The following is a 21,653-nucleotide window of genomic DNA, read 5'->3' on the forward strand; positions in this document are numbered from 1 at the left end:
TACGTTTGCCCACTGATAAAGAAAGGATCAGTCTATAATTTTAATGGTAGGTTTATTTGAACAGTGAGAGACAGAATAACAACAAAATAATCCAGAAAAACGCATGTGCATTTTAATGAGGAAAATAAGTATTTGACTCCCTCTCAATCAGAAAGATTTCTGGCTCCCAGGTGTCTTTTATACAGGTAGCGAGCTGAGATTAGGAGCACACTCTTAAAGGGAGTGCTCCTAATCTCAGTTTGTTACCTGTATAAAAGACACCTGTCCACAGAAGCAATCAATCAAATTCCAAACTCTCCACCATGGCCAAGACCAAAGAGCTCTCCAAGGATGTCAGGGACAAGATTGTAGACCTACACAAGGCTGGAATGGGCTACAAGACCATCGCCAAGCAGCTTGTTGAGAAGGTGACAACATTTGGTGCAATTATTCACAAATGGAAGAAACACAAAAGAACTGTCAATCTCCCTCGGCCTGGGGCTCCATGCAAGATCTCACCTCGTGGAGTTGCAATGATCATGAGAACGGTGAGGAATAAGCCCAGAACTACACGGGAGGATCTTGTCAATGATCTCAAGGCAGCTGGGACCATAGTCACCAAGAAAACAAATTGGTAACACACTACGCCGTGAAGGACTGAAATCCTGCAGCGCCCGCAAGGTCCCCCTGCTCAAGAATACATATACATGCCTGTCTGAAGTTTGCCAATGAACATCTGAATGACTCAGAGGACAACTGGTGAAAGTGATGTAGTCAGATGAGACCAAAATGGAGCTCTTTGACATCAACTCAACTCGCTGTGTTTGGAGGAGGAGGAATGCTGCCTATGACCCCAAGAACACCATCCCCACCGTCAAACATGGAGGTGGAAACATTAAGCTTTGGGGGTGTTTTTCTGCTAAGGGGACAGGACAACTTCACCGCATCATTTGACGGGGCCATGTACTGTCAAATCTTGGGTGAGAACCTCCTTCCCTCAGCCAGGGCATTGAAAATGGGTCGTGGATGGGTATTCCAGCATGACAATGACCCAAAACACATGGCCAAGGCAACAAAGGAGTGGCTCAAGAAGAAGCACATTAAGGTCCTGGAGTGGCCTAGCCAGTCTCCAGACCTTAATCCCATACAGAATCTGTGGAGGGAGCTGAAGGTTCGGGTTGCCAAACATCAGCCTCGAAACCTTAATGACTTGGAGAAGATCTGCAAAGAGGAGTGGGACAAAATCCCTCCTGAGATGTGTGAAAACCTGGTGGCCAACTACAAGAAACGTCTGACCTCTGTGATTGCCAACAAGGGTTTTGCCACCAAGTACTAAGTCATGTTTTGCAGAGGGGTCAAATACTTATTTCCCTCATTAAAATGCAAATCAATTTCTAACATTTCTGACATGCATTTTTCTGGATTTGTTGTTATTATTATTATTATTATTATTTGTTGTTATTCTGTCTCACTGTTCAAATAAACCTACCATTAAAATTATAGACTGACCATTTCTTTGTCAGTGGGCAAACGTACAAAATCAGCAGGGGATCGAATAGTTTTTTTCCCCACTGTAGAGACGTAGAAGTAGAGAGCGCGAGCGGGGAGAGGCAGAGAGAGAGGGCGCGAGCGGGGAGAGGCAGAGAGAGAGGGCGCGAGCGGGGAGAGGCAGAGAGAGAGGGCGCGAGCGGGGAGAGGCAGAGAGAGAGGGCGCGAGCGGGGAGAGGCAGAGAGAGAGGGCGCGAGCGGGGAGAGGCAGAGAGAGAGAGCGCGAGCGGGAGAGGCAGAGAGAGAGAGAGCGAGCGGGAGAGGCAGAGAGAGAGAGCGAGCGGGAGAGGCGAGAGAGAGAGCGAGCGGGAGAGGCAGAGAGAGAGCGCGAGCGGGGAGAGGCAGAGAGAGAGCGCGAGCGGGGAGAGGCAGAGAGAGAGCGCGAGCGGGGAGAGGCAGAGAGAGAGAGCGCGAGCGGGGAGAGGCAGAGAGAGAGAGCGCGAGCGGGGAGAGGCAGAGAGAGAGAGCGCGAGCGGGGAGAGGCAGAGAGAGAGAGCGCGAGCGGGGAGAGGCAGAGAGAGAGAGCGCGAGCGGGGAGAGGCAGAGAGAGAGAGCGCGAGCGGGGAGAGGCAGAGAGAGAGAGCGCGAGCGGGAGAGGCAGAGAGAGAGAGCGCGAGCGGGGAGAGGCAGAGAGAGGAGAGCGCGAGCGGGAGAGGCAGAGAGAGAGAGCGCGAGCGGGGAGAGGCAGAGAGAGAGGAGGCGTGAGAGAGAGAGAGAGGCGTGAGAGAGAGAGAGCTCGAGCGGGGAGAGGCAGAGAGAGAGAGCGAGCGGGGAGAGGCAGAGAGAGAGAGAGCGCGGGGAGAGGAGAGGCAGAGAGAGAGCGAGCGGGGAGAGGCAGAGAGAGAGAGCGAGCGGGGAGAGGCAGAGAGAGAGAGCGAGCGGGGAGAGGCAGAGAGAGAGAGCGAGCGGGGAGAGGCAGAGAGAGAGAGCGAGCGGGGAGAGGCAGAGAGAGAGAGCGAGCGGGGAGAGGCAGAGAGAGAGAGCGAGCGGGGGAGAGGCAGAGAGAGAGAGCGAGCGGGGAGAGGCAGAGAGAGAGAGCGAGCGGGGAGAGGCAGAGAGAGAGAGCGAGCGGGGAGAGGCAGAGAGAGAGAGCGAGCGGGGAGAGGCAGAGAGAGAGCGAGCGGGGAAAGGCAGAGAGAGAGAGCGAGCGGGGAGAGGCAGAGAGAGAGCGAGCGGGGAGAGGCAGAGAGAGAGCGAGCGGGGAGAGGCAGAGAGAGAGCGAGAGAGAGCGAGGGGAGAGGCAGAGAGAGAGCGAGCGGGGAGAGGCAGAGAGAGAGCGAGCGGGGAGAGGCAGAGAGAGAGCGGGGAGGAATACTGACCTGCTGGAGGAACATCTGGAGTTGTTCTTGGCTGAGGATCATGCTGGAGCCCTGGTGGCCCGTGAAGAGCACCCTGCTCCCGGGGCTGTGCTGCTGGGCTAGGTGGGGGACCAGTGTGGTGGACACCGATAAGGACGGAGAGGAGGAGGGGACAGACATGGCCATGGAGACAGAGGGCACAGCCTGCATAGAGAGGATGGAGGAGTGCTGGGGGGCTTGTCCAGGGTGGGCTGCCTGGTCTGTAGAACTCCCCAGCATCGGCACACTCCCCCCAGGCTGGCCCTGTGCAATGGAAGCAGCCCCACCCACCCCGCTGCTGGGAACGCCCCCAGGCTGTGGCTGCAGAGCTGGCTGCAGGCTGACAGCAGGACTCAATCCTTCTACCTGGCTCAGCATGGCCAGGGAGTTGTGCAAGGGCATGCCCTGGATCACTGTGTGGGCCTGGTGGCCCGTGACCGGGTGGGTCTGGCTCTGGGAGAGGGTGACAGGCATCTGGAAGAGCTGATGTCCCACCCCCATCTGGCCCGGCTGCAGCTGGATGTGGCCCTGGAGCAGAGGGTGGCCCTGAGACGTCAGCACCTGGCCCAGGTTGATGTTCTGGTGCTGAGCCAGGATCTGGTTGGCTATCAGCTGGCCCCCAGGCCCCCGGGAGGTGATGATGTGGCCCCCAGGGTGCTGCGTGACGATCTGACCCCCAGCTAGCTGCTGCGGCAGGAGGAACTGGTGGTTTTGTCCCCCCAGCATGATGCTGCCGGGCTGGTTGAGCAGGTGGACACTGAGCGCTTTCCCAGAGGGGTGGTGGGCTGTCTGCTGTTTGAACAGAGCCTGCTGGGGAACCCCTGCCTGGGAAGTCAGGACCACGTTAGAGCCAGGCTTCCCTGTCAGGAAGGCTACATTCTGGGCAGCGGAGACTGGGACCTGAGCCCCAAGAGCCTTGTTGGCATCGTTCTGGAGGGTGTGGGGCTGGGCCTGCTGCTGTTTGAACAGTTTGGGCTGGATGGCTGCGCCCCCCTGGGGGGGTTTGGGCTGGATGGGGGTCGGGGTTCGCTGGATGATCAGGTTCTGCATGACCTGTCCTTGGGGATGGTTCTGCCCCTGTTGACCCAAGCTTCCAGTAGCAGTTATGGTGCTACTGTTACTGTTAGTGCACAACGCTGGGCCGTTTAAAACTGGAGATCCCAGAGTAGCTTTGCCCCCTTGGATCAGAAGTCCCCCTCCCAGTACGCCCTGCCCACCTGCCCCCTGTGCCTCGGGGCCAGGCTGGTGCAGCTGGTATCCTCCCATAGCCTTGGCCAGGATGGGCTGTCCTGATTGGTTCATAGTCATCACAGTGGGCTGGCCCATCACCTGTATCTGTCCCAGTCCCAGGTGTCCTGACTGACAGCCGTTCGGCAGAGCCTGGAGGGAGGAGATTGGCTGAAGGGTGACGTTACCCAGGCCTGCCACCTGCTGCATGAACGGCTGCATACTGATGGCCTGGGCCTTGTTCATGACCTGGGGCCCAAACTCCAGGCCCTGTTGGGCCAGCACCGAGTCCAGCATGTCAGCTGTGGCCTGGGGAGGGGTGGCGGAGGAGCCTGGAGCTTCAGGGAAGATGGGGAGCCCCACCCCCACAGCGGTCCCTCCAGGCCCAGTCAGGCTGTCTGTACAGGGCAGGGTCTGGACAACCTGAGTCAGGCCTGGCATGGTGAGGTCGAAGGAGCCCAGGTCCAGCTCTGCCTCGGCCTCCGCCAGGCTCTGCTCTGTAATGTTAGCCTCCGCCAGGCTCTGCTGCAGGATGTCACATGGCTCCATGGTGTTGCTACCGCTACCGCCCGGCGACCCGCCCAGGATGACATCATCTTCCAGGAAGTCCAGGTCCACACTGACCCGGGGCAAGACTGGCTGCTCATTGGACGGCAGATGGACTGGGGGCAGGACCTCTGGAACGTGGCACTATGAGAGAAGAGGGAGAAGGTCTGTGACGGAGGACTAGAGAGAAGGTCTGTGATGAAGGACGAGAAGAAGAGAGAGAAGGTCTGTGATGGAGGACGAGGAAGAGAGAGGAGGTCTGATGGAGGACGAGAAGGAGAGAGGAGGTCTGATGGAGGACGAGAAGGAGAGAGGAGGTCTGATGGAGGACGAGAAGGAGAGAGGAGGTCTGATGGAGGACGAGAAGGAGAGAGGAGGTCTGATGGAGGACGAGAAGGAGAGAGGAGGTCTGATGGAGGACGAGAAGGAGAGAGGAGGTCTGATGGAGGACGAGAAGGAGAGAGGAGGTCTGATGGAGGACGAGAAGGAGAGAGGAGGTCTGATGGAGGACGAGAAGGAGAGAGGAGGTCTGATGGAGGACGAGAAGGAGAGAGGAGGTCTGATGGAGGACGAGAAGGAGAGAGGAGGTCTGATGGAGGACGAGAAGGAGAGAGGAGGTCTGATGGAGGACGAGAAGGAGAGAGGAGGTCTGATGGAGGACGAGAAGAGAGAGAGGAGGTCTGATGGAGGACGAGAAGAGAGAGAGGAGGTCTGATGGAGGACGAGAAGAGAGAGAGGAGGTCTGATGGAGGACGAGAAGAGAGAGAGAAGGTCTTTGATGGAGGACGAGGCGACGAGGGAGAAGGTCTGTGATGGAGGTCAAGAAGCAAAGGGATGAGAAGGAGAACTGAGTAGAGTAGAGAAGGAAGGGGTTGACACAGGCTCCAATCGTGGAGATGTCCCAGACAGGCCCTCCTAGAACACTATAGTGTTAGGCCTCCCAGCCAGTAGGGGGAAGTGTGAGTTGACATGGTGGGAGAGAGATGCATGCTACAGGAGGGTCAGAGGTTAGAGGGCCTTTACTCACCCCAGCGCTAGAGAAGAAAGAGCTGGAGGGATCGCTCGTGCCATCCAATAGGTCATCAGTGTCCAGCTAGACAGACATAACGACAGACAAAGCCAGGACAGAGGGGAAACAGAATGACAGACAAACAGGCCAGAGGGAGACACACCCCACAAGGATAGAGAGCGAGAGAGCCGGGCAGACAGAGAGCGAGAGAGCCGGGCAGACAGAGAGCGAGAGAGCCGGGCAGACAGAGAGCGAGAGAGCCGGGCAGACAGAGAGCGAGAGAGCCGGGCAGACAGAGAGCGAGAGAGCCGGGCAGACAGAGAGCGAGAGAGCCGGGCAGACAGAGAGCGAGAGAGCCGGGCAGACAGAGAGCGAGAGAGCCGGGCAGACAGAGAGCGAGAGAGCCGGGCAGACAGACAGACAGAGAGCCGGGCAGACAGACAGACAGAGAGCCGGGCGGGCGGGCAGACAGAGAGCCGGGCGGGCAGACAGAGAGCCGGGCGGGCAGACAGAGAGCCGGGCGGGCAGACAGAGAGCCGGGCGGGCAGACAGAGAGCCGGGCGGGCAGACAGAGAGCCGGCCGGGCAGACAGAGAGCCGGGCGGGCAGACAGAGAGCCGGGCGGGCAGACAGAGAGCCGGGCGGGCAGACAGAGAGCCGGGCGGGCAGACAGAGAGCCGGGCGGGCAGACAGAGAGCCGGCCGAGCAGACAGAGAGCCGGGCGGGCAGACAGAGAGCCGGGCGGGCAGACAGAGAGCCGGCCGGGCAGACAGAGAGCCGGCCGGGCAGACAGAGAGCCGGCCGGGCAGACAGAGAGCCGGGCAGACAGAGAGCCGGGCAGACAGAGAGCCGGGCAGACAGAGAGCCGGGCAGACAGACAACGAGAGAGCCGGGCAGACAGACAACGAGAGAGCCGGGCAGACCCACCAGTGACCCAGGGTTGAGGAGGGGCAGCAAAGTGGTTTAGAGGTGAGAGGGACAGAAAGGAAGGAACAAACAGAATCAGAAGAGGGCTAGTGTTAGATTAGTACTGGTCATTGTGGATTAATAAAGTGAAAAGGCACAGCTGAAATCCTAAAGATCCCTCACATATAGATCTCTCATAAAGCAAGAAACCACAAGCAGCAGCAAAGCCCATTGAAACAGAAACACACACATCCCTTTAATGCACAAGATGTGTGTGCAGTAGCCAGTGATCTTGTTGAACTAACTGGTCACTTTGTCTCCATGCTCAATAACCTCTAATTCTATCTGGTGCCAGTAAGTCAACCACGCCGTCCACCCTGACCACGTCAGGTCAACCACGCCGTCCACCCTGACCACGTCAGGTCAACCACGCCGTCCACCCTGACCACGTCAGGTCAACCACGCCGTCCACCCTGACCACGTCAGGTCAACCACGCCGTCCACCCTGACCACGTCAGGTCAACCACGTCGTCCACCCTGACCACGTCAGGTCAACCACGTCGTCCACCCTGACCACGTCAGGTCAACCACGTCGTCCACCCTGACCACGTCAGGTCAACCACGTCGTCCACCCTGACCACGTCAGGTCAACCACGTCGTCCACCCTGACCACGTCAGGTCAACCACGTCGTCCACCCTGACCACGTCAGGTCAACCACGTCGTCCACCCTGACCACGTCAGGTCAACCACGTCGTCCACCCTGACCACGTCAGGTCAACCACGTCGTCCACCCTGACCACGTCAGGTCAACCACGTCGTCCACCCTGACCACGTCAGGTCAACCACGTCGTCCATCCTCACTACGTCAGGTCAACCGCTATGAAATAATCCAGGTAACTCCTTAGCTTGGCAAGTACAATAGAGGCATCATAACCATGCTTGCAGTGAAATAGCAGCCACTTACATGGGTGTCTAATCCATGAAGAAAATCGTTGAGTGCTTCTGGGTCACTGTGAAGAGAGGAACATTGGTCAGACAAACATTACTCACTGAGGTCACATCTACATTGCCTTCAGAAAGTATTCATATCACTTGACTTATACATTTTGTTGAGTTACAAGCTGATTTACAGAAGTATTCATACCCCTGAGTCAATACATGTAGAATCATCTTTGATTACAGCTGCGAGTCGTTCTGGGTCTGTCTCTAAGAGCTTACCACACCTGGACTGTACAATATTTACATTCACATTTGACATTTCAGTAATTTAACAGACGCTCTTAACCAGAGCAATTTACAGGAGCAAATGCCTTGCTCAAGGGCAGTCACCACCATGCTTGAAAATATGGTAGTCACATTTTGTATTCAGGACAAAAAGTGAATTGCTTTGCCACATATTTTGCAGTATTGCTTTGGTGCTTTGTTGCAAACAGGACGCATGTTTTGGAAGATTTTATTTTCTGTACAGGCTTCCTTCTTTTCACTTTGTCAATGAAGTTAGTGTTGTGAAGTAACTACAATGTTGTTGCTTGCTGTTTGGGGTTTTAGGCTGGGTTTCTGTACAGCACTTTGTGATATCAGCTGATGTAAGAAGGGCTATATAAATAAATTTGATTTGTTGATCCAGCCTCAGTTTTCTATCACAGCCGTTAAACTCTGCAACTCCGTAACCATTGACCTCATGGTTAAATCCCTGAGTGGTTTCCTTACTCTCTGGTAACTGAGTTAGGAAGGACGCCTGTACCATTGCAGTGACTGGGTGTATTGATACACCATCCAAAGTGTAATTAATAACTTCACCATGCTCAAAGGGATATTCAATGTCTGCTATTTTTTAGGTGCCCTTCTTGGCAAGGCATTAGAAAACCTCCCTAGTCTTTGTGGTTGAATATGTGTTTGAAATTCACTGCTCGACTGAGGACCTTACAGATAATTGTGTGTGTGAGGTAGTCATTAAAAAATCATGTTAAACACTATTATTGCACACAGAGTGAGTCCATGCAACTTATCATGTGACTTAAGCAAATGTTTCCTCCTGATGTTATGTAGGCTTGCCCTAACAAAGGGGTTGAAAACTAATTGAATCAAGACATTTCCACTTTTCATTAATTTGTAAAAATAAAAATAATTCCACTTTGACAAGATGGGGTACAGTGACACAACGTCTCAATGTAATCCATTATAAAATTCAAAATGTGGAAAAAGTCAAGGGGTGTGAATACATTCTGAAGTCAGTGTATTACCCTCTCCCAGTATCCACACACATATAAACATTTTTTTTAACTAGGCAAGTCAGTTAAGAACAAATTCTTATTTTCAATGACGGTCTACTAGGGAACTGTGGGGTTAACTGCCTTGTTCAGGGGGCAGAACGACAGATTTTTACCTTGTCAGCTCGGGGATTTGATCCAGCAACCTATCGGTGTGAACCAATGTCTTGGCCAGGTATATTAGATGGTGTGTAGTGTGGATATTAGAACATTATCAATACTTTGAAGAGGATAAACGTATAACAGCTTGGATATGAACTCACCAAATGACATCTAGCAGGCACCTGCCATCTTCATCGTCCATGTCAACTGAAAACACATTAACATCCAACAATATTTAGTTCATTACATCAATCATTATATTCACCACCCGTATACAGAGGTTCTTCAAACAATTTCCTTCAGATGATCTATTCAGAGAGTGGGAAACAGACTGATGACAGTACTGCCTGTCTATTGAAGGACGGGGAAGTCACTGCAGTGTAACTCTGTGTAAAGTGGTAGGCTATATATCATATCAAACAGAGTTTGTGTAATACTTTTGGTAAACAAACATAGTATCAAGAAGATGTGTATATGGGACACAAAGCTTCTATCAACTATCTATATAGCTAGCTTTAAGCACCAGCTGTAAGAGCAGCTCACAGATCACTGCACCTAAACATAGCCCATCTGTAAATTGCCCATCCAACTACCTCATCCCCATACTGTATTTATTCATTTATTTATCTTGCTCCTTTGCACCCCAGCATCTCTACTTGCACATTCATCTTGTGCACATCAATCACTCCAGTGTTTAATTGCTAAATTGTAATTACTTGACCACTATGGCCTATTTATTGCCTTACCTCCCTTATCCTACCTCATTTGCACACACTGTATATAGACTTTTTCTACTGTATGTTTGTTTACTCCATGTGTAACTCTGTGTTGTTTGTGTCGAACTGCTTCGCTTTATTCTTGGCCAGGTCGGCGTTGTAAATGAGAACTTGTTCTCAACTAGCCTGCCTGGTTAAATAAAATTGAAATAAACATTTACAAAATATGTCTATATATATATATATATATAAAATTATTTGCATTTTAATTTGCATTTTATATAACAGTTTTGACATGCGTTTTTCTGGATTTTTTTGTTGTTATTCTGTCTCTCACTGTTCAAATAAACCTGCCATTAAAATTATAGACTGATCATTTCTGTCAGTGGGCAAACGTACAAAATCAGCAGGGGATCAAATACTTTTTCCCCCTCACTGTGCAGACGATAGGGTGCATGCAGACGACAGGGTGCATGCAGACGACAGGGTGCATGCAGACGACAGGGTGCATGCAGACGACAGGGTGCATGCAGACGACAGGGTGCATGCAGACCTCTCTGTCTAAGAAGAGAGCTGCATACTCTTATTTAATTACAAAGCAATCTGACAAACTCCCTCTATATGTAACATAATTCATTAAGATAAAAATCCTAAATTACCAAACCCGTTGATAGGAATGGAGAACACTAGAGATCCCTCCAGTCTCCACAGAAAATCTGCATTTAGTTTTTTTGCCCCTAATTTGTGGAACAATCTGCAGAGTTCAAGGCAGTTAGATGGGCTGGTGTCACTCAGACAGTTTACATTATTGATTGAGGACCTCTATGTAGTTGAATGGGATTGCTATTATTAAATAGATACAGATCTAAATCCTTCTCAATGTGACTCCGTTTAAATAAAGGTTTAATAAAATACATATTTAAAGTCATAGATAAATATAATAATAATATATATATATATATATCTCAAGAGGCATATGATGCTCACAGTTTCACTGCATCAATATCAAATGTATATCTTTCTCAGTGGGCTATCAGTTCATAGAATCCAACCAGCTAGGCAGTGACTAGTTCAGGAAAACCCTTCGCTGTAGGGTCGGCTTTTCAGCGGTTAGCTTCACCCATGGTTGGCTGCGTGTTTACTATAATTCCAATGCTGTGTTTTAACGTTTAGAAATGTCAATAATCGCTTGCGAAATGGCTTTTCGAAACATATGTCCCTTATCTTTCATATCAGCAAGAAAGAATCTTTCAAATAAAAATAAAACCACTTGCTGAAGCAGTTTAGCACAGATCCACAAGCTCCAGCTGAGCAGCATCACTTCCTCCCCAGTTAGCTTAGACACAGGCGTTCAGAGCACGCTAGATAGATAATTAGCACAGGTATCTGCCTAGTTCTTCCTTAAACAAGCGCTGTAACACAGAAGTACGGCCGTGTGAGAACACTAACCTAACCTTAAAGTAGTAATGTTACTGTTTTGTTTTGCTGATATGAAAGATACGGAATGTATGTTTCCAACACCATAACATTTTAACTTTCACAAAGAGTGTCGGGGCTCGCAACAGAACTCCCCCGGCCAGAAGATAATATTGTCAATAGGCACTAAAAGTAGTCAGCGTCTAGGAATGGGTTAGCCGGTGACATGCTTTGGAGACGGCTCTCCGTCACACTCTAGGAAAACTGAAATCCCTCCACAGACAACCCAACTGGCTGCACTAAAAGTGTGATAATCGTTTAGGGGGAAGTTGTGGTATTTCTCTCCATTTTCTGTTCTGGCCGAAAGAACAGACTTCCACCAAGGTCATAGGCTACATGTTCCTCATTGCATCCTGAACCTAATCATAGGCTACATGTTCCTCATTGCATCCTGAACCTAATCACAGCATACCACTAAACTTGATTTTCTATGCCAAAACAGAAAACATGAAGCAGACTAAACATCAAGTCGGCGGGCCTTTAAAATCATGATGTAAAGTATCTACAATATGCTTAGGGAAAAATACATTTCAATCTGGGTGACAACAGGAAGCAGGCTGTGTTTGCAACATTAGAAAGTTTTTTTCCCTTGAGAAAATAATCTGTAACCATACAATCGAATCAAAATTGCCCACGGACCTGGGCAGAACATTGCCCACCCACAGACCTGAGCAGAACATAAGGGAAACATGGCTAGTAGGCAAAGCTTGACTAAAATCACCTGAAGAAACAACTGGTTTAAATATTGACAGGAAAAATTGTAACTTTCCAGATTGACTTGACTTTCAAGGTTTTACTGCTAACCTACAAAGGATTACATGGGCTTGCTCCTACCCATCTTTCCGATTTGGTCCTGCCGTACATACCAACACGTACGCTACGGTCACAAGAGGCAGGCCTCCTTCCTGTCCATAGAATTTCTCAGCAAACAGCTGGAGGCAAGGCTTTCTCCTATAGAGCTCAATTTTTATAGAATGGTCTGCCTATCCATGTGAGAGATTCAGACTCGGTCCCAACCTTTATGTCTTTATTGAAGACTCATCTCTTCAGTAGGTCCTATGAATGAGTGTAGTCTGGCCCAGGGGTGTGAATGTGAACGGAAAGGCACTGGAGCAACGAACCACCCTTACTGTCTCTGCCTGGCCGGTTCCCCTCTCTCCACTGGGATTCTCTGCCTCTAACCCTGTTACAGGGGCTGAGTCACTGGCTTACTGGTGCTCTTCCATGCCGACCCTAGGAGGGGTGCGTCACTTGAGTGGGTTGAGTCACTGACGTGATCTTCCTGTCCGGGTTGGCATCCCCCCTTGGGTTGTGCCGTGGCGGAGATCTTCGTGGGCTATACTCAGCCTTGTCTCAGGATGGTAAGTTGGTGGTTGAAGATATCCCTTTAGTGGTGTGGGGGCTGTGCTTTGGCAAAGTGGGTGGGGTTATATCCTGCCTGGTTGGCACTGTCCAGGGGTATCATCAGATGTGGCCACAGTGTCTCCTGACCCCTCGTCTCAGCCTCCAGTATTTATGCTGCAATAGTTTGTGTCGGGGGGCTAGGGTCAGTCTGTTATATCTGGAGTATTTCTCCTGTCTTATCCAGTGTCCTGTGTAAATTTAAGCATGCTCTCTAATTCTCTCTCTGAGGACCTGAGCCCTAGGATCATGCCTCGGGATTACCTGGCCTAATGACTCCTTGCTGTCCTCAGTCTACCTGGCTGTGCTGCTGCTCCAGTTCCAACTGTTCTGCCTGCAGCTATGGAACCCTGACCTGTTCACCAGATGTGCTACCTGTCCCAGACCTGCTGGTTTCAACTCTCTAGAGACAGCAGGAGCGGTAGAGATACTCTGAATGATCATCTATGAAAAGCCAACTGACATTTACTCCTAAGGTGCTGACCTGTTGCACCCTCGACAACCACTGTGATTATTATTATTTGACCCTGCTGGTCATCTATGAACATTTGAACATCTTGGCCATGTTCTGTTATAGTCTCCACCCGGCACAGCCAGAAGAGGACTGGCCACCCCTCATAGCCTGGTTTCTCTCTAGGTTTCTTCCTAGGTTCTGGCCTTTCTAGGGAGTTTTTCCTAGCCACCGTGCTTCTACACCTGCATTGCTTGCTGTTTGGGGTTTTAGGCTGGGTTTCTGTACAGCACTTTGTGGCATCTTTGTAGCTCAGTTGGTAGAGCATGGTGTTTGCAACGCCAGGGTTGTGGGTTCGATTCCCACGGGGGGCCAGCACAGAAAAAAAAAAAATGTATGAAATGTATGCATTCACTACTGTAAGTCGCTCTGGATAAGAGCGTCTGCTAAATGACTAAAATGTAAAATGTAAAGGCTTCATAAGGCTTCATAAATACATTTGATTGATTAACTTTACTCACACAGACCAGGGCAAATGACATACATAATCTTCTGCTTTCTGTTTACAAACAGGAAGTACCAGTGATGCGCACAATATGAAAGTGATGTGGGGTTACAAGTGTTTTGCTAGTAAAGACAGAGATATGTTCCGGGACACATCCCATAACATTGAGGAGTTTACCACAACAGTCACAGGATTCATCAATAAGCACATTGAGTCTAAGAACTAGCCAACAGCTAGTCTTACTGGGGTCCGACAACGAAAAAGACATTACAGACAAAATACTTTACAATGTACATACAGTACCAGTCAAAAGTTTGGACATACCTACTCATTCAAGGGTTTTTCCTTAATTTTTTAACTATTTTGTACATTGTAGAATAATGAAAACTATGAAATAATACTTATGGAATCATGCAGTAACCCAAAAGTGTAAAACAAATCAAAATATATTGTAGATTCTTCAAAGTAGCCATCCTTTGCCTTGATGACCACTTTGAAACACTCTTGGCATTCTCTCTCAACCAGCTTCACCTGGAAGGCTTTTCCAACTGTCTTGAAGGAGTTCCCACATATGCTGAGCACTTGTTGGCTGCTTCTCCTTCACTCTGTGGTCCAACTCATCCCAAACCATCTCAATTTGTTTGAGGTCTGGTGATTGTGGAGGCCAGGTCATCTGATGCAGCACTCCATCACTCTCCTTCTTGGTCAAATAGCCCTTCCACAGCCTGGAGGTGTGTTGGGTCATTGTCTTGTTTAAAAACAAATGATAGTCCCACTAAGCGCAAACCAGATGGGATGGCGTATCGCTGCAGAACACAGTGGTAGCCATGCTGGTTAAGAGAGCCTTGAATTAAAAATAAAAAAAATAAAATGGCATTGTCACCACAAAGCACCCCCACACCATCACACCTCCATGCTTCATGGTGGGAACCACACATGCGGAGATCATGGTTCTCCAACTCTGCGTCTCACAAACACACAGCGGTTGGAACCAAAAATATCAAATTTGGACACATCATACCAAAGGACAGATTTCCACTGGTCTAATGTCTGTCCATTTCTCGTGTTTCTTGGCACAAGCAAGTGTCTTCTTCTTATTCGACCATGAAGGCCTGATTCATGCAGTCTCCTCTGAACAGTTGATGTTGAGATGTGTCTGCTACTGAAGCATTTATTTTGGCTGCAATTTCTGAGGCTGGTAACTCTAATGAACTTATCCTCTGCAGCAGAGGTAATTCTGGGTCTTCCTTTCCTGTGGCGGTCCTCCTGAGAGCCAGTTTCCTCATAGCGCTTGATGGTTTTTGCGACTGCACTTGAAGAAACGTTCAAAGTTCTTGAAATTGTCCAGATTAACTGACCTTCATGTCTTAACGTAATGATGGACTGTCGTTTCTCTTTGCTTATTTGAGCTGTTCTTGCCATAATATGGACTTGGTCTTGTACCAAATAGGGATATCTTCTGTATACCACCCCTACCTTGTCACAACACAACTGATTGGCTCAAACGCATTAAGAAGGAAAGAAATTGCACAAATTAACTTTTAACAAGGCACACCTGTTAATTGAAATGCATTCCAGGTGACTACCTCATGAAGCTGGTTGAGAGAATGCCAAGAGTGTACAAAGTTGTCATCAAGGCAAAGGGTGGCTACTTTGAAGAATATAAAATATATTTTGATTTGTTTAACACTTTTTTGGTTACTACATGATTCCATGTGTTATTTCATAGCTTTGATATATTTACCATTATTCTACAATGTAGAAAATAGTAAAAATAAAGAAACCCTGGAATTAGTAAGTGTGCCCAACTTTTGACTGGTATTGTACATTTAAAAACATCAAGGGAACATGTGGTGTGTTACAGTTACACATGTCAGAACAGACACACAACAAGTAGGTCACGTTGTGCCGTGAGGTGTTGCTTTATCTGTTTTTTGAAACCAGGTTTGCTGTTCACTTGCGCTATATAAGATGGGAATTCCATGTACTCATGGCTCTGTATAATACTGTACGTTGTCTTGAATTTGTTCTGGATTTGGGGACTGTGAAAAGACCCCTGGTGGCATGTCTGGTGGGATAAGTGTGTGTGTGTGTCAGTGCTGTGTGTTAGTTGACTATGCAATTAATATTTCTTGCAAAAACAATAAGTGATGCAGTCAGTCTCTCCTCAACTCTTTGCCAAGAGAGACTGGCATGCATAGTATTAATATTAATCCTCTGATTATAATAAAGAGCAAGACATGTCGCTCTGTTCTGGGCCCGCTGCAGTTTAACTAGGTCTTTCTTTGCAGCATTTCACCATATGACTGGACAACAATCAAGATGAAACTAGAACCTGCAGGACTTGCTTTGTTGAGTGTGGTGTCAAAAAAGCAAAGCATCTCTTTATTATGGACAGACCTCTCCTGATTTTTACAACCACTGAATCTATATGTTTTGATCATGAGTTTACAATCTAAGGTAAAACCAAGTAATTTAGTCATCTCAACTTGTTCAACCACACAATATTACCAGATTCTAGAAGTCTATAATTTAGGGAATGATTTGTACCAAATACAATATGGCAGACATTGAAAAGCCATAACAAATATGTTGTCAACAACAGATTATAGATTAACGTCAAATACACTCGAGGTAAAAATGTGGGGTTCACACTCACTCCGTCATCATTCCTTTTATAGCTTTTTTTAATACAAGCAAAGAAAAGAAGCTCAACTCAGAGTTGCCAAATATTGATGCAAGCTGTACAAAGATGTTGCTGAAACCAGCTGTTTTAAATATCTCTACTATGATCTTATCGAGTATTGATAAAAACAAGTCGAGTAGTAGCAAGCTAACGGTAGATGAGGTTGTGAGTGTAGGGAGGCGGACACTAGAGCAGCAGATTAACGCTGATAACACCAGTGTCCTATACAAAGGGCAGAAAGGTCCATCTGCAGCTCTCCAGAACGTTGCTAGCAGGCTGAAGCGGTCGGAGCCATTGATAACACCAGTGTCCTATATAAAGGGCAGAAAGGTCCATCTGCAGCTCTCCAGAACGTTGCTAGCAGGCTGAAGCGGTCGGAGCCATTGATAACACCAGTGTCCTATATAAAGGGCAGAAAGGTCCATCTGCAGCTCTCCAGAACGTTGCTAGCAGGCTGAAGCGGTCGGAGCCATTGATAACACCAGTGTCCTATATAAAGGGCAGAAAGGTCCATCTGCAGCTCTCCAGAACGTTGCTAGCAGGCTGAAGCGGTCGGAGCCATTGATAACACCAGTGTCCTATATAAAGGGCAGAAAGGTCCATCTGTAGCTCTCCAGAACGTTGCTAGCAGGCGGAAGCGGTCGGAGCCATTGATAACACCAGTGTCCTATATAAAGGGCAGAAAGGTCCATCTGCAGCTCTCCAGAACGTTGCTAGCAGGCTGAAGCGGTCGGAGCCATTGATAACACCAGTGTCCTATATAAAGGGCAGAAAGGTCCATCTGCAGCTCTCCAGAACGTTGCTAGCAGGCTGAAGCAGTCGGAGCCATTGCACAGCCAGCAGGGCAGAGAAGAGCGGTGCACAGCATATGAAAGGATTGACACTGCGAGACGCTAACTAGTGTTGAATGTATCTAATGTATTTACATGATAGTCGTTTTTCCCTAACTACAGTGTCCTCTAAAATAATTCGCATGTTCGTTTGATGCATGTAGCTAATTGTCTGAATTTGCTAACTATTTGAAGCTTTTGGTGCAGTTTCCTTTTCGTTAGCATTAGCTGCTAGGTAGCTAACTGACTATCAACATTCGTGTTAACAGATAACGACGTAGTATACATTTGACATTTAAAACATCACAAGCGGGTTTAGTATCAACACATTTATGTTGCACTTCAGCTTGCATGACGCATTATTTCGTTTGCCTTAAATGCAATTGCGTAGCTATCTCCTTGCAAGCAAAATATGAGTTAATGTTGGAATAGTCTTGGACAAGGGGGTGTGCTTGGGAATTTGTTGGAAAATGAAACGCCTTGCCATGCAAGGACTACGGAATTTTGATCGAGGTTTGCAGTCTGCAAATGTTGCAGCTTTATTCTAGTTATTGAGATTAATAGAGAAATTGCTACATTGTCACAAACTCACCCAAGACGAGAGGTGCAGGCAGCGCGGGGTCTCCAGGACAGCCTCGCACGGGCTTCCATACAGGACCCAGCTACAGCAGGAAACAGACGACTGTTCTGTTCGCCTGTTCAAATTCATTGTTGTGTTCAATTCACAAATCCCTCAACCTTCCATGAACCTTAAACCCAGTTTATCCGTCATAGTAACTCCTTTATCCCCGTGCAACAGGCAATGATCCAGTTTATACCATAGACGTAAAAAGGAATGCTCTGTCATACAGATAATTATATAGCCGCAAACAAAGTATATTGAAACATTGTGCAGTTTTGTAATGCATTATTGTTGTTATTGCTTTATAAGCTTATATCCACTGTTAGAAACGAATGGAAACATTATCACTTCATTTAACTGGGTTGAGGTTATGCTATTTGCATGTTATGTCTGAAATTGTGGTAATAACCAGGGTATTGGGGTAAACAGGATTTAAATACCACCATACTGAAGTTACAGGCAAATACACGGCTATCCTCCTTTGCCTCAGTCAGAGCTGCTTTCGTGATAAAGCTCTTTTATTTGTGATTAAATATAGCTTGTTATGTGATTGGCCGAAAGCTAAATATCCAGCAAATAAAAAGGCGGTGGTCATTTAACTCATGACAAGGGGAAATTACCTCCAGCATACAGGGAAAGTTTAGGAAGTTGAAATATATACTTTCCCTGGGGGCGTGGTATGTTTTGTTGTTTACACTCAGTGATTGGTTGAATTTGAATGGGGACTAGAAATAATTGGCCAAATTGTGTGTCGTTACAGAAGGTTCTAGTTCATTTTGACGCTGGAGTCAAATCATATAGTATATAAAAATGAACACACATTGGCCTTTTCATAAAATACTATTCCTATGGAGTTGAATGAAGCATGCATTTAGAGGAAATGTAGAATATCTGACCAAAGGTCACATCGCTCAGCATGCTGTGACTAGCAAAGGTATTTTTCGAGATATTTCCTTGATATCAATGCATGTTTAACCATGCATTTAGAGACTTTCGGTAATGCATAAAACATGGACAATGATGTATTCAGCTCTTCTGCGCCTCTATTTTACATACATTCTCCACTAGAGGGCGCAGACGGATCGATTTCAGCACCAAGTACATGTTTTGATTTATTTCCATACAGGATTTACCCGTGTTTTATCCAAAATTAAAGGCTCAGACTTTTCTGTTTCAGTTTACGCCGGCCAACATTCATGTCTCACTGGGCCATGGCTCCGGCAGACCTGCTCTCACTTAGGACCAAAGCCAGGCCACTGGTATTTTCAGCCTGCGTTTACATAACAATAGCCCAAAGGCCGGCAGATGGAGTTAACATAACAATGGCTAACTGAACTTTAACACCTTCTCACAAAGCAATTGTTTGGTTGTTGATTCTCCCTATTCACAAGTCCTCAGTGTCAGCCCTAGCTATGGAAACACAATTTCCATAGATAATATAGGGGTTGCATAAGGCGGCGAACAATTTTCCCAGCGCCGTCCGGGTTAGGGGTAGGCCGTCATTGTAAAATAAGAATTTGTTCTTAATAAAGGTTAAATAAAAGAGGGTGTATAGATGAGTGAAACACTGGGGTGGCAGGTAGCCTAGTGGTTAGAGTGTTGGACTTGTAACCAAAAGGTTGCAAGATCAAATCCCTGAGCTGACAAAATAAAAATCTGTCATTCTGCCACTGAACAAGGCAGTTAACCCACTGTTCCTAGGCTGTCATTGAAAATAATAATTTGTTCTTAACTGACTTGCCCAGTTAAATAAAGGTAAAAAAATATGGTTGAAAAGCTGCACCTGCTGCAGCAGAGCTGTGCTACAGTATCCAGAGCCTTCCTGCTGTGCTACAGTATCTAGACAAGAGCCTTCCTGCTGTGCTACAGTATCCAGACCAGAGCCTTCCTGCTGTGCTACAGTATCCAGACCAGAGCCTTCCTGCTGTGCTGTGCTACAGTAGCTATATCAGTATGGTTACATGCACACTAATAACTAGATACCGATTATGGCATTAGTCACGTGAACACCTTACTCTACTTATCTTCCTCGGCGTAGGGTCATAATCGAAGTAAACATACACCGATTAAAACACCAGATTTTCTGTACTAATCTTTCAAATTATTAGGACATTTAAACACCTTAATCAGAGTTATAGCGGTGTATTTGATCTGCGCATGTGCTAGGACGAGCAGCGATAGCGTCCTTCTTTTGCGCAAGTGAGTTCGTAAAAACTGAAAGTATGCATTGTAGAAATATTTTTAACCTCTCTGGGCCAGTGGGACGAAATCGTCCCAACTACGTAACAGCCAGTGGAATCCTGTGGCGCGTTATTCAAATACCTTAGAAATGCTATTACTTCAATTTCTCAAACATATGACTATTTTACACCATTTTAAAGACAAGACTCTCGTTAATCTAACCACACTGTCCGATTTCAAAAAGGCTTTACAATGAAAGCAAAACATTAGATTATGTTAGCAGAGTACCCAGCCAGAAATAATCAGACACCCATTTTTCAAGCTAGCATATAATGTCACATAAACCCAAACCACAGCTAAATGCAGCACTAACCTTTGATGATCTTCATCAGATGACACTTCTAGGACATTATGTTATACAATACATGCATGTTTTGTTCAATCAAGTTCATATTTATATCAAAAAACAGCTTTTTACATTAGCATGTGACGTTCAGAACTAGCATACCCCCCGCAAACTTCCGGTGAATTTACTAAATTACTCACGATAAACGTTCACAAAAAACATAACAATTATTTTAAGAATTATAGATACAGAACTCCTCTATGCACTCGCTATGTCCAATTTTAAAATAGCTTTTCGGTGAAAGCACATTTTGCAATATTCTAAGTAGATAGCCCGGCATCACAGGGCTAGCTATTTACACACCCACCAAGTTTAGCCCTCACCAAAGTCAGATTTACTATAAGAAAAATGTTATTACCTTTGGTGTTCTTCGTCAGAATGCACTCCCAGGACTTCTACTTCAATAACAAATGTTGGTTTGGTCCCAAATAATCCATAGTTATATCCAAATAGCGGCGTTTTGTTCGTGCGTTCAAGACACTATCCGAAAGGGTAAATAAGGGTTACGCGCCCGACGCGTTTCGTGACAAAACATTTCTAAATATTCCATTACCGTACTTCGAAGCATGTCAACCGCTGTTTTAAAATCAATTTTTATGCAATTTTTTTCGTAAAAAAGCGATAATATTCCGACCGGGAATCTGTGTTTTAGTTCAAAGAGAGAGAAAGTAAAAACATGAGGTCGCCCCGTGCACGCGCCTCAGTCTGATGGTCCTCTGATCGGCCACTTACCAAAGGCGCTAAAGTTTTTCAGCCAGCGGCTGGAATTACATCATTCAGCTTTTTCCCGGGTTCGGAGAGCCTATGGGAGCCGTAGGAAGTGTCACGTTACAGCAAAGATCATACATTTTCAATAAACAGAGCCAAGAAGCTCAAGGAATGGTCAGAGAGGGTACTTCCTGTACAGAATCTTCTCAGGTTTTGGCCTGCCAAATTAGTTCTGTTATACTCACAGACACCATTCAAACAGTTTTCGAAACTTTAGGGTGTTTTCTATCCAAATCAAACAATTATATGCATATTCTAGTTACTGGGCAGGAGTAGTAACCAGATTAAATCGGGTACGTTTTGTATCCGGCCGTGCAAATACTGCCCCCTATCCCCAACAGGTTAAAGGATGCGTGCTGTTTGTGCCAGCCAGTCATTTGTGGCGAGGGTGTGTTAGATGTCAGGTGACTCAGGGTATGGAGAGAGACACCTGTGTAGTTCTGTTCTCTTCCTCTCGCAGCATCATGGTCCACGTGCTGAGCCCATCTGGCAGGAAACGCACAACATCCTCATACCTCAGTCAGCACAGATGGACCAGACGCGAAGGGCAGAGACAGAGGGCAGAGGGGTCAGGTTATGGGGCACGGGGTAGAGGGGGGGTAAGGGACAGGGGGTAGGGGGTGTATACCACACACTACAATCTGGTAAGGGACATGGGGCAGGTCAGGGGCTAGAAGGGGGTAAGTG

General features: G+C 47.4%; 1 protein-coding gene across 1 annotated transcript in view; it reads right to left on the reverse strand.

Annotated features, from left to right (window-relative positions):
• Positions 1–17,670, reverse strand: part of LOC115163941 (BRD4-interacting chromatin-remodeling complex-associated protein) — a 39,527-nt gene extending 21,857 nt beyond the window's left edge. The window contains exons 1-5 of the mRNA XM_029716132.1: positions 17,582–17,670; positions 9,086–9,131; positions 7,517–7,562; positions 5,665–5,730; positions 2,847–4,781 (exon numbers count right to left, since the gene is read on the reverse strand). Of these exons, the coding sequence (XP_029571992.1) occupies positions 2,847–4,781; positions 5,665–5,730; positions 7,517–7,562; positions 9,086–9,126 (2,088 nt within the window). The 5' untranslated portion in view covers positions 9,127–9,131; positions 17,582–17,670. The remainder of the gene's footprint in view (positions 1–2,846; positions 4,782–5,664; positions 5,731–7,516; positions 7,563–9,085; positions 9,132–17,581) is intronic.
• Between the last annotated feature and the right edge of the window lie 3,983 nt (positions 17,671–21,653).

The sequence above is a fragment of the Salmo trutta genome, chromosome 26 (assembly GCF_901001165.1).
Source record: "Salmo trutta chromosome 26, fSalTru1.1, whole genome shotgun sequence".
NCBI classification, from domain to species: domain Eukaryota; kingdom Metazoa; phylum Chordata; class Actinopteri; order Salmoniformes; family Salmonidae; genus Salmo; species Salmo trutta.